Below are 25,929 nucleotides of genomic sequence, written 5' to 3' on the forward strand. Positions count from 1 at the left end.
ACAGTAGTAATTATGGTAAAAAGCCGGAAAAATTAAGCTCCTGAATCAACTTGATTCAGCTCCTGAATCAAGTTCAAGCTATCAGATTCTAGTAAATGCTTACCATTGTCTGGGTGATCTTTTTTGGGAACTTCCACATGTTCTGCAGACTCTGAAGATTTACTGCATACTACTGCAAAAGAATCTTTGCCAGAATCAACTTCACTTTCATCATTACTCCACAATTCTCTGGTAAATTTATCATGGTCTGGATGTCTTTTAAAGTCATCATAGTCCTTCTTCAATCTAGACCTTGAAAATAACAAAACTAACTTTACTAAGGAACCACACTGGTTTTAAGATTTTTTTTATTTGTATTTGCTGCCACACAAAAAGTTGGTGCAGAATTAATTGCCTGTGCCCTTCAAAAAATTTCAGGGTACCTCTGTCTGCAAGTCTCTAAAACCCAGAAAATGTGAAGTGACAATAATGTCCCTTCCCTCACCAAAACTGAATTCTATGTCATTAAGTCCTCTAACAACAGGCAAAAAGACTGAGTCAAATATGACTACTGCTGTCTTACTGCATCCATCTTCTGTTTCTTTCTTCATCTTGGATTGTGGCAAATGTACCTGTATGGACTTGAGTATTAACTGCAGCAAGTCTACTCTTTCCTTTGAAGGCAACCCCAACTAGAGAATTAAGTAAATCTTGTTTTTCTTAAATGTATTGTGCGTTTGGCCCAGCTGTGGGACTGTAATATAACTTTCTCCTTTAAAGAAACTTCCTCATCTCTGGGCCATTAGAACAGCTACCACTGTCATTTCCATAGACTCACACTCCACTAAAGAATGTGCATATGATGGAAATATATAGCTGCTTTACTCATTTGAACACTGTTCAGAAACACATGCACTTACCTTGATACTCCTAAACTGCTGCATATTTCCATTGTCCCTTTTCCTAAACCATTGTTTAGATGAGATCTAGGGAGCATTTTAGTGTATAAATACAGTGAACTACAGGATTCAGCTGATGGTAACCAACACAATATCCAGGAGGATTATTTAGCAAATGAATAAATAGATTATAGCAATTAGCACCTTGTGTGGAATAGAATCTAGACTCTAGTCTGGATCTAACCCACATGACAGTAAGAATAAGACCTTAAATTTACCCATTCTTACATGCTAAAATAACAGTTGTTTGCATTGAATGCAGCAATGGCCAGCTGCTCCCTAAGGGATGGAAAGGGAGAAGCCAAGCATGATGTCACAGGTGGCAGGGTATGCACCTCACCAGCCAGGACACCATCCCACCACCCCTGAATGAGGGAGCCAGGACAGGCCTAGGGGTGGTCACTGGGTTCAGTCCAGAGCCCAGATCAACAGACAGGTTCCTGGTGCTGAGGCAGGTCTGAGGTCAAGCTGGGAAGTCAATTCACAGGTTCAGACCAGGATCAGGATCCAGTCGAGTGATTTCTGGGCAGGTCCACAGTGATGACGCAGGTCCCAGGTCAGTCTGAGGGTCAGTCCAGATCAGCAGGACCCACAGCCAGGCAGGGTAACTGCTGTAGCTGAGCTGGAAACTGGCATTCCTACGGCAGAGTCTGAAGGCTGCAGAAAGACCTGAAATGGGGATCCTGGGCCCATGGGCAGGTGATGTGGATGGAGGCCCAGGTAAGGGTCAGTAACACGTAATAGTTTACTCACAGCTTTGACACTCTCACTGAGAAAGACAACACTGAAGTCTGTATGAAGATGTAGTGCAGATGACACTTCAGCTCTGTCATTAGGATTTTGAGCTTGAAGTCTAGGTGTGGAAGAACTATAGAAGGACACTAGGGAACCACTGCTGTACTAAAGCTTCTGGATGGGAATTTCCTTTTTTCTTTTGAGGAACTTCTGCTGTGGGGCCAGTGAACAAATGTGATCAGTGGGCACAAGTAACCTTTTCTTTTAAACCTTGCTGCTATTCAAATACCATTCAACATTATACTCTGTCATAATTCTGAAAAGACCAGAGGACCTTTCAGAAGGGGAAAAAAAGGATTTTGGTCATAAAGAGTGCTCCTACTAGTTAAAGACAACAAAAAAGGAAGGAAGGAGAACTCCAGACTCTTATTCCATACTGAGGTCTTGCACAGAAGGAGGAGCTCTGCCCAGCCCTTGACAATCTAGAAGCCCAACACTGTCATTCAGTTAGTAGATATCAGTATCTGGCTGAGACACCCTATAGACACTGCAACTGCAGCTAGACTTGTGGTGGTGCTGCTGTTTACACCAGCATAAGCAATCTTTACTCAATTGCTTTTTCCCTTTCACATGACATGACACTTTTCTTCACCACTGTCGTTGCTGCTACACAGCTGCCTAGCAGCTGCATAATGAACCAGACCAAGACATTGATCTAGCCTCCCCCCCGACATCTCTCTTTCTTCCCCACGATTTGTAAAGATTATTTTCAGCTGGAGCTGTTCCCTGGTACACTATGTGTCTGTGCAAACAGTTATGTCATGGAAATACCTAGGCTAGCATTGCTGAATAAACTAGGGTTACTGCCTAAAACATACGTCCTGAGAAATGTGAGTTAAGTTAATTTCAGAAATTATCCTCCACTCTAACTGCATGCTTCTCTAGCTACCAGCACACATACATGCAAGACCTCAGCCACTCAGTCCCAGACTAAAATTTACTCAGACACACCTCATATATAGTACTTCTATGCACTTTACATGACAGTTGTACTTCTGTATTCTGTAACCACATTTAACAAACAAGTACTAATACTGGGCACCAAACCCTTCCACAGCAGCATTTACATAAAAGATAAACCTGGAAACCCCATATACTGGAAACTGAAATTCTTTCTAATAGTATTACGATCTGCCACATTTCCAAAAGGAGTATGAATTGCTACAGACAGGAAGAAATGAACAGCTAAGGAAAATGAACAGAAACTTGACTAGAAAGGAATAGAAAAAAGCAAAACTTGTACTTCAGTTCATTATGTAAAGCAAAGTGTTCAACAACATCCTAAATTTCCAAATAAGGATTTTAATTCAGGCATGATATCCATAAAATGAGCTATTAAGGAACCAACTCTTAGTAGTTCTATCTGTTTACTGTCTTTGGTGCTATGGTGTTGGTATTTTTTTGAAACATAACACCTTTTATACTTTTCAGAATTAGTTCTGCACCACACAGGTTGTGTAGGTTGCTTCCTTCACACTCAACATTTAAGCAGCTGCCTGACTTTACCTATCATTTGACACAGAGTTCCAAGCTTCCAATCATTATTTGCTTTTTAAATGTCTATGTGACAAAACTAAGGTACAATTATAGCAACAGCTGTATGGCTAACAGACAACAATGGCACCAAGTTTCAAGACACAATGATGACACCAAGTCAATATCCAATCTTTCCGGGATTTATAATCTGGGTAGCATCCTCACTGCTACTAATACTTGCCCTTACTAGATTCAAATCAGTCACCACTTCACTGATATTTCTCTAACACAACTCACTCCAGATTCATTTCAAATTTACAGGTTACAAACACTTCAAAACAGTGTTTTAAGAATTGCTTTGTGGAAAATTCATTAACAACCGATTTAAGTAGCTTTAGACAGTAAGTAGTCTGACAAAGTATTCTAAGAAGCCCTAGTCTAGTTTTCTAGATGCAGGTTTTCAGCACCTCTTAATCAAATAAACAGCAATACAAATCCTAGCTGGATTGTGATACAACTATTGATAAGTGCACTTAAGGATACTAGAGCATTTTAAAGGAAAAAAAAAATATTAGGGGGTTAAACAACTTTATTTAGAGACAGTAAGTCTGGAACATAAAATTATTCTTCCAACTAAAGGACTACCAGTGCCTCACTCCTCTCCTCAAAGTATTTTAATTCAATTTATTTGAGAAGCCAACTTATTGATTAGTCTTTAAAACGTTAATTTCATTCTGTTTTTAAATCCCATGCACTATTGTTACAAAAAGAGCAGCTAATTACCTGTTTCTTTGAAATGCTTTCATTAGCTTTGGTTCCCATGGTAACAGTTCATTAAGCAGTCGTATCAACGTACCATGCAATTCCTTTACTGCTTGCTTCCGGTGGTACCATCTTACCTGCAAACATAAATACCATTTATTTATCATTGCATTAGGCCTGAATTTTGTTCTATTATATTAATACTACAATAATCCTGGTACATTAATACAGCATATGAGGAAAAAAACTGGAAGAAAATATTAGTAATTTCACAGTTACATCTACACTTAACCTATGTAAGATATTAATACTTCTGCCTTTTTTTTTTTAAACTACAGAAAGATAATGTCCTATCTCAGAATTAACTATCCTAGTTAAAAAAGCAATATTGCAAGGATGTTCACTTTTTGCAGGTCAGACTTAAAGCTGATGCAGAATCCTACGACCACACCATGTGTTTAAAATTATTTAAATGAGTAACTAACCTAGGTAGTAATCCATTCAGGTCAGGGAAACCAACCATGTATGTACACTTTTAATAGTTAGAGATAAAATTTCTACAGAAAATCTTACCATAATTTCATAAGTGATATAATTTATATTATTATCCTTTCAGTACTTAAAGGGGGCCTATAGGAAGGATGGGGACAATCTTTTTAGCAAGGCCTCTTGTGACAGGACAAGGAATAATGGATTTAAACTAAAGGAGGGTAGCTTTAGACTGGATATAAGGAAGAAATTTTTTACAGTGAAGGCGGTGAGGCACTGGAACAGGTTGCCCAGAGAGGTAGTGGAGGTCCCATCCCTAGAAACATTGCACGTCAGGTTGGACGGGGCTCTGAGCAACCTGATCTAGTTGAAGCTGTCCCTGCTCACTGCAGGGGGGTTGGGCTAGATGACCTCTAAAGGTGCCTTCCAACCCAAAGCATTCTATGATTCTATAATTATTTGCAAAAACGATTTACTACAATTTTCAGGGATAAAAAACAGACAGTTTTTGCGTTACATTTTTGTATTTTATCGAAAGTTCTGGATAAAGTTTTTTTTCAAAAGAAAAGTTTTGCAAATGGGTCATTTTTGAAGTAACAGACTACACAGCAGAGACCAGTTTTCCAACGTAAAAGCTTTAACTCAAATGTATAATTAAAAATGGTTTTCTTTTCCAAACTGATATATGTAATCTTATGATCTTCCATGACGAATTCATGTTTTAATAAATCTGGAAAGGCTGAATGAGGATAAAAGACACTGGAAATGACAATTAGCATGTATATACATATATACAGCACAACCATGGTGGCCATAATGCTGCAGAACACATCTCTTCTCTTAGATACTCCTTCTAAGTATTTCTTCCCAAAACTTTATTCTCTACTTTATTACATAAGAGACTGAACAATGCATATATATGTAACAGCTACAAAAGGAGATGTGGTATACTGTAGTACTTCTGCCACTCTACTAATTCTGTGTATTTCATATAAATGAGGATTTTGCCTCTTGACTTGTCAGAGAGGAGGTAAGACAGTAAAGAGACTATGGTTCAGCAAGAAAAAGAAGCAAGACTTGGGAATTTATTTATTTCATATACATATTCAGCTTTTGATAGAGCTCATATCCTTCACAGCTTCCTGTGGTGCAGCACACCAAGAAATGTAGGACATGAAAAGGTGCATAAAGCCTGACACGGCTGCCTTTCAGCAGTCTACAATAATAATTTTCCTATGGACTTCGGAATAATTTCTTTCTACACATTTCAGCAGATGTCTCCAATGCACAGCAAGATCAGTCAGGCTGAATGCTTGTATGAAGACCAGGTATCTTATTTTTTATGGATAATCATTTACACATTACATAACAAATAGCTACTCCTTCATCCTTCAATTAAAATTACAAAAGCAAAGATTTTAAGTAGGAAATTATGCCATATTACCACATAATGGTTAGTGTTGAGCACACAGACGAGCCAGCAAACTGTATTCTAAGTTCCTTCATTTGTGGCCATATATGCATGTGTAATGCACTGCAGCATAAAACCTGCCACTTAGCATTGCAACAGAAAACAGCCCTTGTGTATACTATATACTGCAGCCTACAAAGGCATTTGGTATCACCTCCTAATGTTAGCAGTCCACAGAATTAATTGCTAACATATGAAAGAATATTAGGTGTACAGATTTATCTTTCTTGTAGGATATACAAAACATTTCACAGTTTTGAAAAGATGAATTTATATACACACAGTATTAGTAGATTGTATCAAAACAAAAATCAAAATGGCAAAAATAAACAATGCCACTACTTTCAGCATATAGAAATGCTGTGCAAGCATTTGATATAGCAAAGAATGGGATGTGTGAAAACATGGTATTAAAAAGATACAAAAAATTAGTACAGAGTAAAACCAAGAAATTATTAATTTCTGAGATTCATTTATCTTTAAATAAGGCTAAGATCTTGGCTTCAGTAGAAAAAAAAAGAGTATTTATGAGCCAGATAAATATCAGCTGACCACTGAGTAAACTTTGAAGTGATAACTGTATCATGCATTCAATAGCCAGGCACAAGTAGAAGGCTTAGTCAAGAGCAGACTTCAAGAATTTACTGTCTTCATTAACACTCCAAAGAACAAATACAAGTCACTTTTCTCCTTGCTTACAAAAACAAACAAAAAACCCCAATACCCTGCCCCTCGAATTCTAGAGCTAGTTTTTAACAAAAATAGTGTCCTCTGGATATAATCTCTGGAAAACTCCACATTTGCTTCCAAATAATTTTAATGCAAATATTATAGCAACATAATTAAAAAAATGCAAATTACTTATTTCAATCAGTCCAAATTACTCATTTTTCTCACTGGGGTTTAGGAGTTGAACATAAACCTGTTGGGAAACATACACAAATTTAAGTCATGACAGTAATTTTCTTTCCTCAGAAATAGTCAGGACACAGAACAAATACGGGGCAAAAAAGACTGAAAAAAAAAGATCCGTATCTTTTAAATTATTGTCGTTCAGTTGGTTTTCTGTGCAAACACATAAGATTTCTGCAAAGCCCAGATGTTACACAAATGATCTGCTATTTATTCCTTAAATGCTAAAACAGTAAAAAGGAAGGGACATAAAAAAATGTCTATAACCTTAAGACACATCACTACAAAACCTAGCATTACCTTTACTATTCAATTTCATTCCCTACTACAGTCTTGTGTTATTTCCAAGGAAAAAAGGCAAATCAGTAACTGATAAAGCTATGACTTCACTCCCTCCTTCAGTGTTACATAGCTGCCTACTAATTTCTACAGATAATAAACTTGCCTTTACAAATGTCTGTGTTGCAAACTCTTCTCAGCAATACCAAATGATGTAATGCGGGAGAATAGCTACAAACTGAAGCTTAGGAGGTACAGGCTGGACCTTAGAAGGTGTATTTTCATCAGAAACATATGGCATTAGAACAGGTTGCACAGAGAAGCTGTTGAATCTCCATTCTTTCTTTCTTGTTTTCAGAACTTGGCTAGTCAGGTCATGAATGACTTAATGCAGCACTGACAATAGTCTTGCCTCAAGGTGGGAAGACCTTCAAATGTCCCTTTCAAGCACTGGCTGCAGGGTTCCTTACGATGAACGGTAAAAGCCTCTGAGTATAACCTGATGTATTATGGTATTAACAAATAAATGGAATGCAACATCTAATGGCACAGAAGGAAGCAACCACAGCAGAATAGCTATGATTGTTCCACTCAAAGAAATCAAAATATAGCTGTTTGGGAAATTCCACGAGGAGTGGTTTAGTGGAATGGCAGGATTAGTACAAAGGAATAGCTATTACAATCCCGTAGTTCAGTCCTCTCGTCAACAAGGGGTCTGTAGAAGTGGAGATCTGGATGCACTGCCTTCTGGTATTTATGAAAGCCAGCAGGATTTATTAGCAGACATGAACTAAAATTATCCAACTACATCAACCCAAGACAGTACTTTAGAGGTAAAACCAGTCTTTATCACTGAAGAGTTTGCTCTTAATAGATGTGTGAAGAAGCTGTTCCCCTTCAATTTACTTGAGCTAATTCTAAGTTTGATAAAAGCCTGCATTCCTAACTGATTATTTAAATAGAAATATCCAGTACCTAACTTGGGTGTGTACTGAGTTATGTTCTTATGTGGTCTGTAATTCACATTCCCAGTACCACTGCTTGTACACCTTGGATCTGACTTCTAGCTACCATCTTATTCCAGGTAGTGACAAACAAAACACTATTTTCTTCTGGAAATGCAATGTAAGGTATTAACAACAGAACAAAAGAGAAAAAAGGCCTAGACAGAGGATAAGTATAAAATGTGACTTTCTGCTGTGTTAAGTTACAAGTACATTTTAAAAATGCAAACACAATAAAAATACATTTTAGAAATGCGCTGAATGTTTCCATATAAACACAGAGAGACATTCAACGCATTCTCAGCTGAAAACTTACCTTTTAAAATAAGGTTTCTGACATCCAGAGCAGCCAGGAAATGCTGACTCCACTCTCCGTGATGCCCCAACATACACTATTCTGGCATACTCATCATGGAACCCCAAAGCAGACTGGAGCCAGGATATGGATATATGGGGTAAGGACTGAACTTCATAGGGGAGTTTTTGTTTTGTTTTTAAATAAAGACACACACACACAACCACAATATTATGCAGTTTTATAAGATTTTCTTTAATCTTTACTTTATATCCCAGTGACATAAAATAAAGAAAATTAGAAATCTTATAAAACCATGCAATATTGTTGAAAAGGGGTGGTGGTGGAGGGAGAAAACTTACCTTACCCTTAATAGGCCTGCTCCATTCTGCAGCGGGGTTCTGTGGTATGTGTGACATCACCAGTCTAGCGTTTTCTAGTGATGTCACACAGAGAGGGAGTTGGTGATCTGCAGCTGCTTTGGACATCAGATACCTAAAGAAAAGAGATCGATAACTTTTTCAATTCAGATATGGATTGATACTGAATGTTCTTATGCAATTCATGGGCCAAATACTAGAATTTCAGACACTTACTTCAATGGCAGTTTGGACTGAATAAGAATGCGTGATGAGATGATGTATTCATACTATACAAACTCATCTATAATTGAAAGTGTTTTTATTTTGAAAATGCTTAGAGCTATCTTCTACAGTAAAAGCTCCTGAAAGTCAGTACCTTCTATTTTACTTTCAGCAACATCATTCTGAGTATTATAAATAACTATCAACAGCTAACCTCTGATGTTACTTGAAGACTGGGACTGAATATAGTCAGGAAGAATGACTTGTAGAAAATTATAAAACAAATTAACTCATGACATCTCTTAATCAATTTTATCTTTGAGCATTTATCAGCAACTAATGAAAAGATATCTTATATTGGCCTTCAAACTTTTTTTTTTTTAAGAAGACTTCAGCTTGCACTTCCATGGCCTGATCACATCAAGCTGTATCCTAAAATGGTATCCCATACTCACTTATTAAACATTGCAAACAAATGAAGTTTAAAAAAAAAAAAAAAAAAGCAATAAATTTCTTGCTACCAAGAATCTTGCTACTAAATCTCATGATTTAGTTCATTACTATGAAATGATTTTTCCTTCAGACATTTAGCCACATGTTCTAATCTTCTTTAGGAAAAATTACTACACGATCATCATTGCGTTGGTTAATCACGTTTATTTTAAAGATATAAAACACAAAAACACAGGAGAAAGTTTATTATCAGCATGATCTTACTATCTTTTTGAACCTAACTCAGAACAGTGAAATACCCAGCACTGAACTGCCACATTTTACTCTTCATTAGAACTTCAAGATACTAACTTTTACTTTTGTAACTCATGAAGAAACCAGATGTATGCAGTATCTTAAACTATTTACAATAAAGCTCTGCCTTTTAAGCTAGTATGGATCTTACTTAACTCCCTTTCATATAGCTGAATTTTTGCATCTTCTTAACCCTGGATATGCAAGTATTTCTCCACTCCTCAGCTGAACATCTTGAAATCACCTGTTTTGTTTTAACTGTGTGCTGACAGGAATGCCTTGAATAAAAACGTTCCAGATTAAGTGTATGAGTACACATTTGTATTTTTGATGCAGAATCCACACTTTGACATTTGGAACTGTAGAAAGGTACATGATAAAAGTGGCTTAACGAAAGCTTCTTAGCAAATATTTATTGGAGGGCTAACCACACAAGGAAAAGCATCAAAGATCAGGGGAAGCTAACAGAAAATAGTTGTGAAAAAACTAGACGATATAGAAAGAAAAAAAAGGTACTGGAGGAACTAAGAAAAACTGAAGACTGGGACAAAAATAGTGAAAGCTAGTGAGATGAGCAGAAGACAGAAATACCAGAGAAGAAAAAGTAATTATTGTGGAGAAGATTTCAAAATTTGAAGCCTAGAATTCGCTTCATTCATTCATATTATACAACTAAATAGCTGGTTGACAACTAAATAGCTGGTTGGATTTCCAAAAGCTCCACACGCTTAATCTCTCCTCAGAAGTGCAGGAAACTGAATGGATGTAAATGCGCAAATTTCAGACTCAAAATTCAACATGTTGGGCTCATATCAGTGTTTTTAAAAGATGCAGGCAAGCCAGAGAGAAGCAGTAACAGACTATTTGGCAGTGACTAAAGTACAAGTCAAGTTTTTAGGACAAAGAATGGAACAAGAGAATATGTTAGATACATTACAAATGGAGATGCATAGTAACACAGAACCTAAGCTGAAGTTAAAAGAAAATGTTTCAGCTGCAAGATTTCAAGCAGTTCTGTTGAAATTCTATTATCCTAAATATTTATTGGAATAAGGATCTCTTCATCTGCAGTTTAAACTGCAAATGTGTGTGCAAACACAGATTTCTCAGACTATAATATTATTTGTTTGCATGTACATTTATGTAAATATAGTAATACAGATGAAAACAAGTATAACCGAAAACTCCTTACATGCAAAAGTCTCAAGCATGGTACATATTTCACTGCGGAGGGGAGGAAGGAGTGGAGGAGGGAGGAATGAGGAGAAGGAAGTCCACCTCCTGCTAAAAAGTGAAGAAGATTTAACCCAGTAATAATTAAGTTTCCACAGGGCCCAAATGAGAAGACACGGTGAGTTTTTCCACTATTGTTTGTAAAGTTGAGGTCCAATTCACTAAAATATTACTAAGAGCCCTAATCGATTTTTGATGGTTACATTAACTTCTACTGAGCATTCTTGGGAAGTTCCTGTACAGTCTTGTCTAAACAGAGTTCCCCTACCAAACATTTTCAAACATATGGCAATATTTCCCATTTCTTTACTGTACACAGAGGAAATATTTTATAAACTTTTATTTAGCAAGTGAGCCACTTGCATTATTTTTGCCACATTCATTTTTTTTTTTAAAGTGTAGCAAATCAATAAAAAACCAGAAAACAGCCTCTTCTCTTACGTTTAGATACTTCCACTTCCTATGAACAAGTTAACAGCAGCCTGTTTGGAATTTCAAAAAAAGCAGACACAGAAAATATTATGTTCCATCCTGGCTCAATGTATTCCTTTGGATAGCCTCAGTATCCTACAAATGAATTTATGTCTGAGGTTCTAAGTATCTTTGACCTGAACCCGTGTGTTTTAAAGTCTGAATTTTCAGGTGCATGCTGAAATACGTATTTCTGCAGGTGGTATGGACTCAGAGCTGCAGAAAACCTGTTTGCTTTCAGCCCTTCTAACTCACCTGCTCGAAAGATATATCCACTCCCAAAGACAGACAAAGACAGACATTCACCTGTCTTGGGAAGTACAACTGTTTAATTAAAACCTTCAGGAACAAGATTAGAAGATGGCAGAACCCAAAATCTTTATAAAGGAGGTTTTTACCTTTTTTACTACTAAGTCAAGAACACCAGCATGTTACAGATCTCGGCAAAACAACAAAATCTTCAACACATTTTCTCCAAACCCTAATTAGTCGTGAACTTGGCTGGTGTCCTTTGACTAAGTAATTCTCCTTCCCCTCACCTTTGACTCTTCTGTCCCTGTAGGCAGAGTCTGGTCTCCTTCTCAGGAAGGTACTGCCCTTTATCCATTTTAACCTTGTCAGCTTAACTGTGGGAATCCTGGGCTCCAGCCTCGCTTCTCACTCCCCAAACAGCTATGCACTTACCCATCAGACTTGCAGGGAATAATTCAAATCCAATGGTGCTACCAAAATAAAGTCTTACATTTCAGTCAACAAGGAATCTTTCAGTGCTTATGTTCTCTCTGAGACACTCTATGCTTTAACATAATCAGGACAAGGTCTAGAATTAACTGTCCCTGTCAAAATGCAGTTCATTTGACAATAAACATGCTTACTACAAAGCCAGCTTGCAAAATGACATCTGTAAAAAAGCCCCAAGTTCACTATTTGATACAAGCATCTGCAATCCTGTCAGTTTCATACTACACAATGGCAAGAAGGGATTTAAAAGAAAAAAAATCGTTCTGCTATGATATGAAACAGCTAAATACATACAACTGAAGAATAGCATAATTAACAGTTTCACACAAAAAAAATCAACGATTTCAGACCACAAGAGAAGCTGATTATCTGAAAGGCAGTAAAGAGATTTCCATTCACTCTACAACTCCCACTGATTTTACCTGACACAGATGACAAGAGGGCAAAATGGGATCCAAAACGTCAGAAACTGATAGTTGTTATCTTGCGTACCAATCAGGACAGAAGGTGCTACTTTACCATCTCTTCTCATAAAAGAAATTTCATATATTAGACCGAAGCCTTTATGTTATCCTAAATATACTGGCAAAATGCAACACTACTGCATATGTTTGTCAAAATTATTTTTTCATCAATATCACTGCAATAGATTTTTAAGTGGAATTAGGCTACTTTGCATGTCTTGATCAATTTGCTAGTTATAGCAAATTTCTAAGAGCTCACATTCAATTGAACTGTCATGCTTATATACACAGTCTAAATTTTCAGCAAACATGGGGTAAAAACACAATAAAATCTCAATAGAATTTTTAGCCAGTATGTTCTACTTCAGATTTATAATTGTCTACTGACTGCTTGTAACTTCCCTCACATCTTATCTATTAGCAACAAAACAGACATATTAGAATCGTAATTCTAGTTACTGTAAATTCTGTGTCACACTGCTTTAAAGTGAAAGGATGTCTCTTCACATGTCCTAAGGAACATACCAAAGCTAGAAGACATTCTAGCTTAGATATTCCTTTGGGAGCCACCCTCCAACCTTTCACTAGACAGTGCACAGAGCATTAGACTCAAGTCCTTCAAGTCCCCTTTCTGCACCTCCTGCTTTCTGATTGCCAGTCAGGCACTCAAATAAATAGTAAAACTGACTTATTCTCTCCTCTCCCTCTCTTGAAATGTAGTAGGTGGTAAGAAGAGGAACTGTTTAGTAGCTGAAGGGATAGATTTTTTAGAGCAGCCCTGATCGTAATGTCCCGTACAACTTCACCTGCCACAAAACGGCACTTTTCCTGTCAAAAGCAGTTCCACTTTCTTTTGCCCCCAAACGCTCATTCCTGTCCTTACAATGACCCCTCAAACTGTGGCAGAACACAAGCACAGGTATTTGTGCAACTGCACAATAAACTGCACTAGAAAACTGATCTGGGTAAAAAAGTAGTTAGGTTTATCACAGACCAACTCTCACCATGCAGCTGAACAAAGAGTTTTGCTAGCCTCTCTCATGGGGTGGCACAGAAAATATAAGCTGCCGGAGACACAGACAGTAGGAACTATTTATTTGGCAGCAGTTTTGGCTTACGCCAGTTAAAAGCATATGTGAAATTGCAGCCTCGCTTCAGAACTGTGGCTAGAGTTCAAGAGCAAAGCAGTCCAGGAAAAGATAATACTAAGACTGAATTGAACTTCTGTTTAAAATTAAAGAACTGAGGTCAAATTTCGTCTTCCTCTCTGAACAGTTATGGCACTGGTGCTAAGGCAAATCTCGTAATTGTTACAACAAACTCACCAGTAATCAAGCAAAAGTGCTAGACTTTTCAAATGGAAAAATATTACTTATAGCTAATTCAAAAGACAATACAGGTGTACAAAACAGTACAGAACCAAACTGTTTTAATCAACCAAAGAGTGAAAATCCTTTCCAACAGGTTTATTATTTCATTGTTGTAGGAGAAACTGGTAGTAATGCCTACACTTAAAATTACCCATGGCTTTCCGTTACATAACCCTGTTCTCATTTGCTTTTAACTTGCCAAACAAAACTTGTTTGGGCTAAAAATTTCTCATGTCTTTTGTTGGCTCAAGCTGATGTTCTGAAAAGTGTCAGACACAACCAGTCCAAGCACCTACAAAAAATATGGGAAAACAGTAAGTTTACTCATGTTAAAGAAGTCTTACAACTCAGCTCTTTCATTACAGCCTCCAGTACTTCCAAGTTCTGGAGAAGGAATTCCTTTTATGTACTCTAGAATGGTCTCCTAGGAAACAAAGGGCAGTTAGGACTAAGAAAAAGGTTATACTTTAAAGTCTTAATATAAATTAGACAAACTGTATTTCTAATATGTGTTAGTATTTAACATAAGCTTTAAAGCTTGCCTTGAGGGTTTCTCTCAGTAGCACGTGCTAACAACTACCAGAACTGGAATTACCGAGCGGGCTAGTCACAAAGAAGAAAGATTCCTATGGCTTCACCTAGGTCACTACTGCAAACAAAAATCAATAAAATAACCATAAAGTAGTAAAAACACCACCATCTCTGGGTCAAAACAAGAAAGAAGTCCATGAACAGCATCAAAATGAATACCATGATATCAAAATAAATTTTCACATTAGGTCAAATTTCCATCATCAAATTAGAACAATGTTTCACTTATAGACTAGGCACTTGAGAAAAGGTGAAACAAGCTCTATTCTGGATACTTCTGAAACTGCCAGTCATTTATGTCAGAGCTGAAGAATGAAAATCTGCATTTCCTCCAGTTTTTAAGATATCTAACCTAATTACACAGGGTGTTAGACATCAAAAATGAAATTCTAATGACATCCCTTGCAAAGTGAAACCTCATTTTAGCAAGTCAAGTTTATTGACTATTCATCTATCATGTATTTCTATTTTTTAAATGTGAATATGAAATTTGCCTCAATTATTTTTTAAAAATCAGTACTTCACTTTACTGTTTCCTTATAATCACTTCTTCAGCAATTAATCCTAGCCTTTCTTCTTTACATAAAATTTCTAACACCACAAGTGTTTAGAGACACAGAATCATGATATAATAGATCTATACAAGCTCACAGAAAGATTGTCCTTACCTCACAACTTCTAAATGCTGAATGAGTTATATCTTAACTCCCCTGTACTTAAGTGTTTGGTTTTTTTAAGATGGTGCGATTAGAACTAAACATAGTATTCCTGCTGAAGTCATGCAACTTATTTACATAATGACATTATCAGATTTCAGTTCAAAGAGCAATTATGACATATTTAGCATTTGTCTACCCTTGAAGAAGTCTTGTCGGTACAGTTTTACTAGTAGACTAAAAGTCTCACCTATACTAAGATTATTGATATGCTGATGTGTACTCTCATTTTGTGCTTTTTCTTCTATTGTTGACATGGCCTTTCTGATAACCTCTTGACAATCTTATCATAAAACCAATTTGCAATTAAGCAACTACAAAATACTTTCAAGTCAAGTCTGTTTTTATTCCTTTGGATATTTTAACAACTATTATGCTAAGTGTCTGCACTGGAATTTGTCTCTCAGAGTCCTGATTTATATGGCCTCTCACCTACCATACCTCTCTCCCCCATTTAAATAATTTAAGAATAAACTGTTTCTGCATAAGACTAAAGACATTCACAGAAATTAGCAGCCTACTTTCTAAGGTATAGAAAAAGCAACATTTTTAACTACTGCTGTTCATAGAAATGCCATAGAAATGCCTACCAAAGGTTTAATAAACAAAATTGTAATGAAAACGTAATACGAAGAGTTGGCTATAGAGGGCCATTTAAATGAGTACTATTTATGTATTTAAAACCATGCACCATCTTGATGAGCATCACTGCCTCCTACAAAGCCCCTAACGTGTCGGATTCTCTTGTGTAACCGTTATTCTTCTGAGGTTTTCAGCTGCATAAACTGAATGATCCAGTGTACATTGGTAAAATTTGTACCTCAGTCTGGTACCAAAAGCCAGATAGCATGCTTTCCTGTACAACCTACTTGAATAAAAATTAAACAAAGCCAATTTTAATAACTTACTTGCAAACAAAAGGAGTTAGGAATCCTAATAAGCAAGGTAAGAGTCAGCTCACAAGAAGATCTGATTAGCACTGCATAGGCACATATGAGAACTCTATCCTGTAATTGCTTGTGGGTTAAGAGTTTGTCCTCAGGGAAGAATGGTCACATGCTTAATAGAAATGAACTACTCCTTCTAAGGTATTACCACTATCCACAGTTTATTTTGGCAGTGAAAAGTGTTAACAGTTATTGAATTTGCTTATCATAAAAACATTGTGAACAGAGCACTATATACAGAAAAGATTAAAATTACAGTCTCCAGGTATCAACCTTATGAGGCTTCATGCAGTTATGGAACAGGCATAAAATCTTCAGTCGACAGGCCTCAGCAAATAACTGGCACCGTTTTATACCCATACAAGAGAAAGCTTTTAATGTCACATACCGATTTCTTTTTAATGTCCTCCAGATCTTTGAGTTCATTCTCAATCTTTGTGATTAATTCCCTGAGTTCATCAAGATTAGTGCAAATAAGCTAAAAAACAAATGAACACAAACACTTGGTAATGTGGGACTTGGAAAATGTACAATGAAGTTAAATAAAATCTAAAAGCACACGTTATTACTCAGTGCCACCATTTGGTTTTTATTTTCTTACAGCATTTTTAAATGTAAAAAAAAAATCGGAATTTTTGAAAGGAAGAAAATCTAATAAGAAAATACTTCACTCTTCAGACATAAACCATATCTCTGCCTGTAAGCTTCCATTTCAAAATGCAGGTATTTTCTTAAAACTTCTGTGAATGATAGCTACCAAATTTGTCTCAAGTATAGTAATCAGTTGGAAGAGGTTTGAGTACCAAACAACTCCCTGGTAAATTAAAGTGTACTAGCTTTGGACTATGCTGTGGTTATAACATAATTACACTTGTTACAACTTTTTCCTGAACACAACTTTATATGTTTACACAGAGTATTCCTGAAAGATATCCATGTCTATCAAACCTATTTACCTATGTTTTGAAAATATGATTATATTATTCTTATTCCTGTCTTTAGAAAAACAGCTTTTTACATTTTTCCTTTCAGAAGATGAATGCTATTTTCTTGAAAAAATCATCAAACAAAAGTAACCTGTATGTTTTGGCTTACCATCATTTAGGGCAATTAAAGACTTAATAAACTGGAAATTGTTAAGCTGTTAGGTACTTTCAGGTTACCGCATGTTAAGACTTGCTTCTCTCTGAACACCCTTAGTGGAAATGTTTTCACTGCTACTGAAAACATGTTGAAATAGTTTAAGAAAATCAAATCCAAACAGAAAGAAAAGCCACAAAAATGCTTTTATCATACAACTGCTAGTTTTGTATTCCAAATCAGTAGTTCATAACAATATATTTTTACTTCAATTACACATGAAGTTTTAGATTTGCAGCAAATTCATATTAAAACCCCCCTTTGCTTCACTATTAAAACACAGAACTGACACTTTTGTTAATACATAATTTCAGAAACCTGTAACGCATACATGCATTATTTTCATAACACTTGTGTACATTTGAGAGCATTGGGGAATTGGAGTGACTGAAACTAAAGTTTACAGTGTTCACATTTATCAAGTTTAAAAGAGCAAATAAGTAAGGAAATTGGCATTGTCTTACTGTAGACAATGCATGTAAAATTAACTTGCAAAAGGCTTCTTTCTTAACCCAGAAAGTAGTATTACTATGCGTAACTCTACTAGGTTCAACAATGCATGTCTGTCCTGCACTTGAAGTTCCAAACACATAAGATGTAAACTGGAAGCCCAGTGCTGGCTTTTCTTTTCCCATCTGGCCTGCAAAGAAATCTATGATACTGTATGATTATACAAAAAGGTGCAAGTTTGTCACATCAAGCCCTTGATGAAAGTCAATGAAGGCACGGATAAAGATTTTCCCTACACAATTATAATCCATTCCTTTGACTATATACCTGATAATTCAGGTTTTAAATTTTATCACTGCTTTTTATTTTCTTCTATGAAACACATTTAATTCAGTGTACCATGGATCAAAGATAAAGCAGAACTATGAACCAAAGAAAGATACTGTCTTCATTTGCTAGAAGTGGGCGAATTTCTCTCTAGGAACTCACTTCTAGAAAGGCAAGAGTTTGCAAGGAGAAGAATGATTTCACTATTGTGAGTTGAATGCTGTCCTGGAAATACCAATTCTATCTTCGACTCTACCATAAAAAGCTCCTACATGTCAACAGACAATTTATAGAGCCAAACTCTTCACAGGTTCCAGTCCTGTTTCTTATTTTCAGAACAGTCACTTGGGATGTAAGGATCTATTTTGCGAAATTGCTAGTGTGTACCGATCCAAACTACATCAATGGGAAAAACAATGCAACTATGTAAAGTTTAGTTGTCTTGGGGCTGGGCATGACAGGGAAGAGTAATCAAATCTCTAAGTCCAAATTTTCATCAGAAGAGGTGTACTTTTGAAGCTAATATCTCTGTGTCAGTTACCCACTGGTAAAACAATGAAGGTAACAGCAGCTCAGCTTAGAGGATTTACTGTCAAAACAAGTTTAGTATTTGAAATACTCCCATACTGTACTGAAAACCGCTATTAAAAGATTTAATAAGAAATTTGTATTTCTTCATTCACAGCAGGATTTGAGATGAGGTACTAAAAAGGCACACTGATTGGGAAGAAGCTATTTCTGAAACTTCTCTCACTTGGCTAACATTTCCCATCTTACAGAATGAAGCCAGCATTTTGAAGGAAAGATGAAAAGAACAGTCATAAAAAAGTGTAGTGTATTTTGTATGATCATTTTGATATAGAATCTAGCTGCTATTTCTCATGAGACTCTAATGTGTGTTTCAGTATTCTTTGCTCATGGTTGTTAACTGGCTGAACTTAGCAATTCAATCTTCTGCAACAACACTGCCTTTCTAAATTGTTTTGTATATTTTAATATGTAAGTTAACGTGAAGGCAAAAAGAAAGGTATTAATGTTATAATCTAATCATTCTGTCACATTCTGATAGCTCACTGGTAGTTTCACATCCTGCTCATGAAGAACATGCCTTCTAATCACCTATCATAAGAAAAAGAATCTGAGGAGAAAAAATGTTTCCTTTATGACTTAGAGACAGTGAAAGATCAGTCCCTATTCTCTAGAACACTACATGGTGGCTTGAACTTTCAGGTTGTGAATATTTCCATTAATGTACAAGTCATGTAATATGTTATGTACATGCTAACTACAACACAGACATTTTCACATCAGGCACAGTAGTTACTACATATGACCTTAATTTTCATAGGCAACAAGCATCCCATTTTTCAGCTGAATACAATGGAAGCTTCAGATATTCAGTATTCCAGTAAATTTTTGAGTCAGTGTTCAACTTTCCTGTTAGGATACAGTCTCAGATCTCAGTAATCTCTCAAAGACCCTAAATGACTCCTAGAATTTCAAGGATGAAAGACAGAAAATCTCCCGATTTTTGTAAGGAAAGACAGGGGAACCAAGCTCTATTCCAACTTGAGACTCTCCCATGATCCATTTCTCAGAATTTCTACATGAACTATTCAGCATTATAAAAACAAATCTAATCTGTGGATCTATTCATAAATACAAACCTAGTGTACTCCTCCAGATCATTGATGCTCCCTTGTTGCCCCCCTTAACTTCAGCCAATCTTTTAGCGTAATTTTTACTCACTTCAATGGGGTCTCTTGCTTAAATTCAGGTTATCTGTGTAATCATTGTAAGTTATACTTCTATTTCCTATGAACCTGCTCTTTTATTGCTGCCATCTCCATGTGGAAAATGTCCAGATAGCCCCCTTTTGAGATCTGTATTTAATATAGACCATAGCTGATAAAACTGAAACTGTTAAGACACGGTTAAAAAGAAAAGCAGAAGTTAGTCCAGTTCCTTAAAATGTGTGCGCTCCTTTTTTTCCTTAGTTATAGTACTTGTAGGTCTATATAGCTACATGTGTATATATGTGAGGGGAAAGGAGGAAAGTCTGAGACAAAGCACTTGTTACCAAACATAAATCTACTTTGCACCTGGGAAAGAAACCCCCAAAAAACACATTCATGTCCCTTCTGTACAGCAATATAATTACTATCATTTCTTTAAAATGTTAATTAGCAACAGTAATAATAAGCTTTGAACTCAAAATTTCTTTTAAAAGGAAATATGCAACAGCCAACCTCCTCACGATCTATGAAGCTATAAACTCACTTCTCAACTTATTTTCAAAATATTAAAAACAGGACATATTTTTTGTGTGTTTTTATTTGGTAAAGAGATTTAATTTGCTTTTGCTTTGGGTTTGTTTTTTGTTGTATTGTTTGTGTTTTTTTTTAAAGCAGCCTTGAGCTAAGAAATTAATATAAGGTCTGAAATCACATACAAGGAAGGAGTGATGTTCACTGACCTACGCTTTTACTGCTTTGTCCATGACATTCAAATTATGATAGGAAGCAGAAAATCTGTGCAGTACGTTTCCTCAAAGGTTGTTTAAAAATGGCATTATAAATGTTAGGATTAAATAGTACAATTATTACCTGAATTTTTTGTTAATAAATGATTTTAATGTATAATTTGGGTCAGTGCACACATTTAAAGATTTATTAATACTATATATCTGAGCTTTAATGTCAAGTTATGATTTTTAGGTAAAGGATCTATATTTAAGTACAGGATCTAGTCTTATGAAACCAAGTGCCTTACAGCTTTTTTTTAATTATTATTTAAATTTGTAGGCCGCAGGCACATAAAACGTCTTACAAATTTTAATTTATTTACTTTCTTTCCAAAAGAACAGATATTTAGATAGGAATAGCAATATTCTTATGGTTATACCCTGCCTGCCATACCTCAGAGGGCCTGTATACACTCAAAAAAAATACACTCTCACCTTCAAACAGTTACATAATTTCATTAAGTTTGGCCATCCATGTATGCAGAGTATCTAGAAGAATACTTTACTAGGCTCTAATAGTAGTATTCCAAATATAAATGTTTCAATATTTGCAAATACTCCAAACAGTCATACCCGTCCTTCCTGTCCTCTTGAAAAAGGCAGGTTAGGTTTTTAAAAAGTTCCCTAATAAGATTAAACTGCTCATACTAATCAATCTTAGTTTCACCTAAAACAGATATAAGCCCTAGCTTTGATCAAAAGAGCCAGACTTATTTTGTTACATTTTAATTAACATTTTTACATAGGCAAATGTGATGTTAATTTTACACTTAGATAGATACGTAAATGTACAGTTTACCTTGGTTAAATAAAAAGTTGGGCTAAGTTTTAGATAATGTTTTAGACTACTTAAATGCAGGAGTTTAATACTGTAAAGAATTATTTCTATCCTAACCATGTACATCCATGGCATGCAGGTAACATCTTGGGAAAAATAAAATTTTTTAGACACTGTACCTATTTTTTGGAGCTGCTAGGAAACATTTTAGTCACTACCATTAGAATACAGACAAAAATCAGTATACACTTACAGTCTTTCTCAATATTGACTGTTACTAACCAATTTTATCACCAGAAATTCTACTAGGTCCACCTCAAACACATCATCATTACGGAATAAATTGATTCAGTGTGAGGGTTTTACAGAACAGTCATGATTTAATGTGGGTCTATTGTTCAGAACAGCACAGATTGCTTTCTGAAAAAAAAAAAAATATAGCCAAAGGAGAACTTCAATCCAAGCAGGCATGCATACATAAACTGTGACTTGGAACTTAAGTATTGTAAAACTTCTATTACAGTACCATAAAACCACATTATCATAATTAGTGTGCTTAGTGCTCTCTGGTCTAAAGGTCAGGTACAGATAAGGGGTAAAAGTTGCAAACACAATGAGCACAGGAGCCTATAAATTTTTTGCAAGTCCTTCAGTAAATCAAACTAGATTTCAATTCAAGGACCACAGTGTCACACCTCATACAAAACCCAAGTCATTTTAACCCAGAAAATTATATCTACCTTAAAAGTTCCATGAACAACAACTAGTCGTTACAGGTTTTGCCCTGTGACAGATTTATCTGGGATCTTAAACGATACTGTGAAACAATGTGTAAGCTGCACATAATAAAAAACACTGGAACAGTCTCTACCAAGAAAAGGTAAAATGCACTTTTAAAAACACTATCAGATTAAACCTTTTGAACTAGAAGGAAATTCATCTTTGATGAGGATTTCCAAGGTCTCCATCAGAAACTAAAGGACTTACTTTACAGACATTCAGATTTCAAGCGCTTAAAACAAAAATTAAAATAATTTACCTGAAATTCTGGTATGGTAGACTTTGTGACACCTTTCCTCTTCTTTGTGATTGCTTTTTTAGATACCGATTTTTTTCCTTGTAAGATTAAAAGAGAAAAGCTTCATAATGGTGTTTGTTGTACTTCATTAATAAAACCAAATTACATACAGACTGGAAAGTTAAACTGTAACTAACAGATGGCTGACAGTAAGTCACGAAAACATGATGAATCAGAACTAGACTTGGCAAAAGCAAACATTAAACTACAAGTATCTGTGTAGGGCAGTCTTTCTGGGGAAAAAAAAAAAAAGGGGGGGGGGGGGGGGGGAAGAACAAACCCACTACAATGCCCATAATAGACCACCTAAAAATTTAAGTCATAAAAGAAACATTCACACCACTGTTCTGAAAGGAGCAAAATCCAGAACTTATGCCACAAACTTAAAAAATATAGCATCTTACCTGCAAGATTTGTTCTCTGACACTGTAAAGTGAACCACACATTAGGGTCTGGGACCTCTGTATCTTATAGTAAAAAATACCCTCAAAGCACAAGCAATATCTAGAAATCCCCAAATGAACATACGGAAGTTACCCATGAAAGCAGGTTGCTGATTTGTTTTTTCTGGCTGTGGCAAAACCTAACATTTTAGAAGAAAGCAAACACCTTCCTATAAAGTCCTTCACAGCCAACTGTGCTATATAAGAACACGGATGTAACTAAAAACCTCCTTGAAGGTAAGGCAAGTGCTTTACTGCCTGCAGTATCAGGGTTCACAAGTCACATACGTTTCTCATATCAAGTAGTTATGTCATCAAGCCATATATGCAAGATAATGGAGTTTCTTCCATGGTTATTTCTACATTCACATGGTAAACTGAAACAAGCCCACTTTTGACCTGTTCATTCAGACCAAAACCATCACTCTAAGATTACCACCGTGCTCACAATCAGGAGTCCTAAACAGTAATTAAAAACCTTAAAAAAAAATTTTTAAAAACCTCTAAACATACAAAGTATGTGGAATTCATTGTCAAATAGAATCATTACAGGCACTTGGTAACAACACAAACACAGGCAGATTTGTTATTTATACTAATGAAAACATCAGCAGGAATTGCATTTAATTTTTTCCTAATAGATGCTTGCTTGCTTGTGTGCAAATGTATAGGTACATATACATATGCCTATTCATAGATGTCTAGGCATCTATATTTTCAGTTTCTTACACTATCCTATTTTCAGTTTATTACACTGTGAGTTTCCTGAACATCTTACGTGAATCTGAAATAAAACACACTTAAGAGATAGGGCACAGGGCTCAAAGGATCTAGATTTGAAACTCCACATAAAAATCAATAAATCAACCTAGACTTGAAACTCCACATACCGAACACATAACAAAATTTAAAAAGCCCTCAACTACCAAAAATAAACAATCACAGATTTCACATTACAGAGCAACTGATAAGAGAGAAGCATGTTTATTAGAACAATGACCCAAATGTTTTGACAATGGGCAAAGAAGTCAGCATTTTTGTTACATATTTTATTAATCCAGCTGCATTGAAAACATAATTGCTACTACTGAGAACAGTGCTGTCCATTTTACGAACTAAACCAGGCATCCAATACAAGCTTTCTTGACAAACTGGCTCAAAAAGTAAGTCTGGTCATATAGTGGTTCCTTGTTATAGCCCTGTAAAAGAATGTTATCGGGCAAGAACATGAAGGGATAAAAACATGGGGCAGCTAGACTGTCTTGCTTCTTTACAAAAAGAAAGATTTGAATAGGATTAAAATGAAAATTTTCATTTTATTTGAATATTTTCAACATACTTCTCAGCAAATATTTACTTGAATATTTTCAGCATCAGCTGCTGTATGATGCAGTGTACTTCAAAAAATAACAGAGTTAAGAGAAATATGCTCTCCTTTCCCCAATATTTCCTTCTGAAAAGGGGGGAAAAAAACGTTAGGAAGAATTGTAATTAATTACCAAAAAAAGAAAGTAACTATTTCTTCCTTCGCAGCAGCATCTGAAAAGCATGCAGTAGGGAAGATACCAGGTAACAGACAGAATAAGAATTTAAAAAACCTGACTATAAGCACAAGGAAAATGAGCCTTACCTTCTGTGCAAACTGAATCAAGGAAAAAAACTCTTTGAAAATAGAGTATGACATATGGGTTATCATAAAGCATGCCTACTAGAATATACGTACCGTAAGACTTACACAATTCCCAGGCTGACATCTGCCATGAACTAAGAATATATCTGTACAGAGCAGCACCACAGTCTCTTTACCACTTTGTGACTATACACACCAGATGTCCTGCGGTGCAGGCAAATATCACATACCAAAAAATAAGAAAACACTACAGATACTTGCAAAATGGGAGAGAATTAATATATACAGCAAACTAACTTTGGCAAACTCATCTTCTCCCTTAATAACATCCTTACAAAATACCAAATTGAATTCAAAAGAAGTTATAGCACCAGTACTGATAATCTCTCTCTTTTTAAAAAAAAAAAGTTATACCTGGTTTTCCAAAAATATTTCTCATATGCGAAGTTTTAAAAGAAAAATTTTAATAGTTTTTCAAGGAAAAAAAAGCCAAAGATGATGAAGGAAAACTTCCATTTTGTATTCCTGAGACAATGCAGCTGCACCTGCGTCAAGTTTCCAAATTGACTTTAATACCTAAAAATATTCCAATTCACTTACCTTTAAGCAGAAAAATCTTTAGATAAAATTAACCACGGATCAGATTTCCACAATAAAAATCCATCGAGATCTGACAGTTCAGATTCTCAGACCACAAGCTGACACATTCAGCAAAACCAACAGCAATGGTAAGGGATGTCGGCCTCTGCCAGCTACCTGGTACTGGCCCTGTCGCATGTCGCGTAACCAGATGAACACTTCAGCCGTGCCACCACAGAGCAGTCGCTTAGCTTCAACTGCCAGGCTGAGGCAGGCATAGATTCTGTATGGAGTGTAAAAATCACTAAGGCATTGAACAGGCATCAGCTGTGTGTGGCAACTTCTCAAACCACTCCACTGAGGTCTGCTAGAGCCCCTTTACCCATAATCCTAGGTAAAGAAACTATTTAAAATGGCTTAAATTACTTCAGCAGATACAGTAATGTTTCTGACAGCAGGCAGACACATTTTGAATCACAGCACACTGTACCTTTCAGACCATACTCAATGTACAAATATATTTAATTGCTGACTGAAAGCAGAGTTAGAAAAACACACCTAAGAAATAATGAAATAAAAATAAATGTTTCTAATAAGGAAGCTCATATGCATGATCTCTTCAGGTCACCTATTCCAATTCAACACACCCTGCTTGCTTCCCACCTCTCAGACCCCAGCTTTTACTAGCCATAATT

General features: G+C 35.9%; 1 protein-coding gene across 1 annotated transcript in view; it reads right to left on the bottom strand.

The window, feature by feature from the left end:
• The window catches only part of BRD10 (bromodomain containing 10), a 53,389-nt gene that overhangs the window by 5,751 nt on the left and 21,709 nt on the right, over window positions 1–25,929 (bottom strand). Inside the window, exons 4-7 of the mRNA XM_009489206.2 lie at window positions 22,544–22,620; window positions 16,674–16,763; window positions 3,993–4,108; window positions 104–291 (exon numbers count right to left, since the gene is read on the bottom strand). Coding sequence (XP_009487481.2) covers window positions 104–291; window positions 3,993–4,108; window positions 16,674–16,763; window positions 22,544–22,620 — 471 coding nt within the window. The remainder of the gene's footprint in view (window positions 1–103; window positions 292–3,992; window positions 4,109–16,673; window positions 16,764–22,543; window positions 22,621–25,929) is intronic.

This window comes from Pelecanus crispus, chromosome Z, assembly GCF_030463565.1.
Source record: "Pelecanus crispus isolate bPelCri1 chromosome Z, bPelCri1.pri, whole genome shotgun sequence".
NCBI classification, from domain to species: Eukaryota; Metazoa; Chordata; class Aves; order Pelecaniformes; family Pelecanidae; genus Pelecanus; species Pelecanus crispus.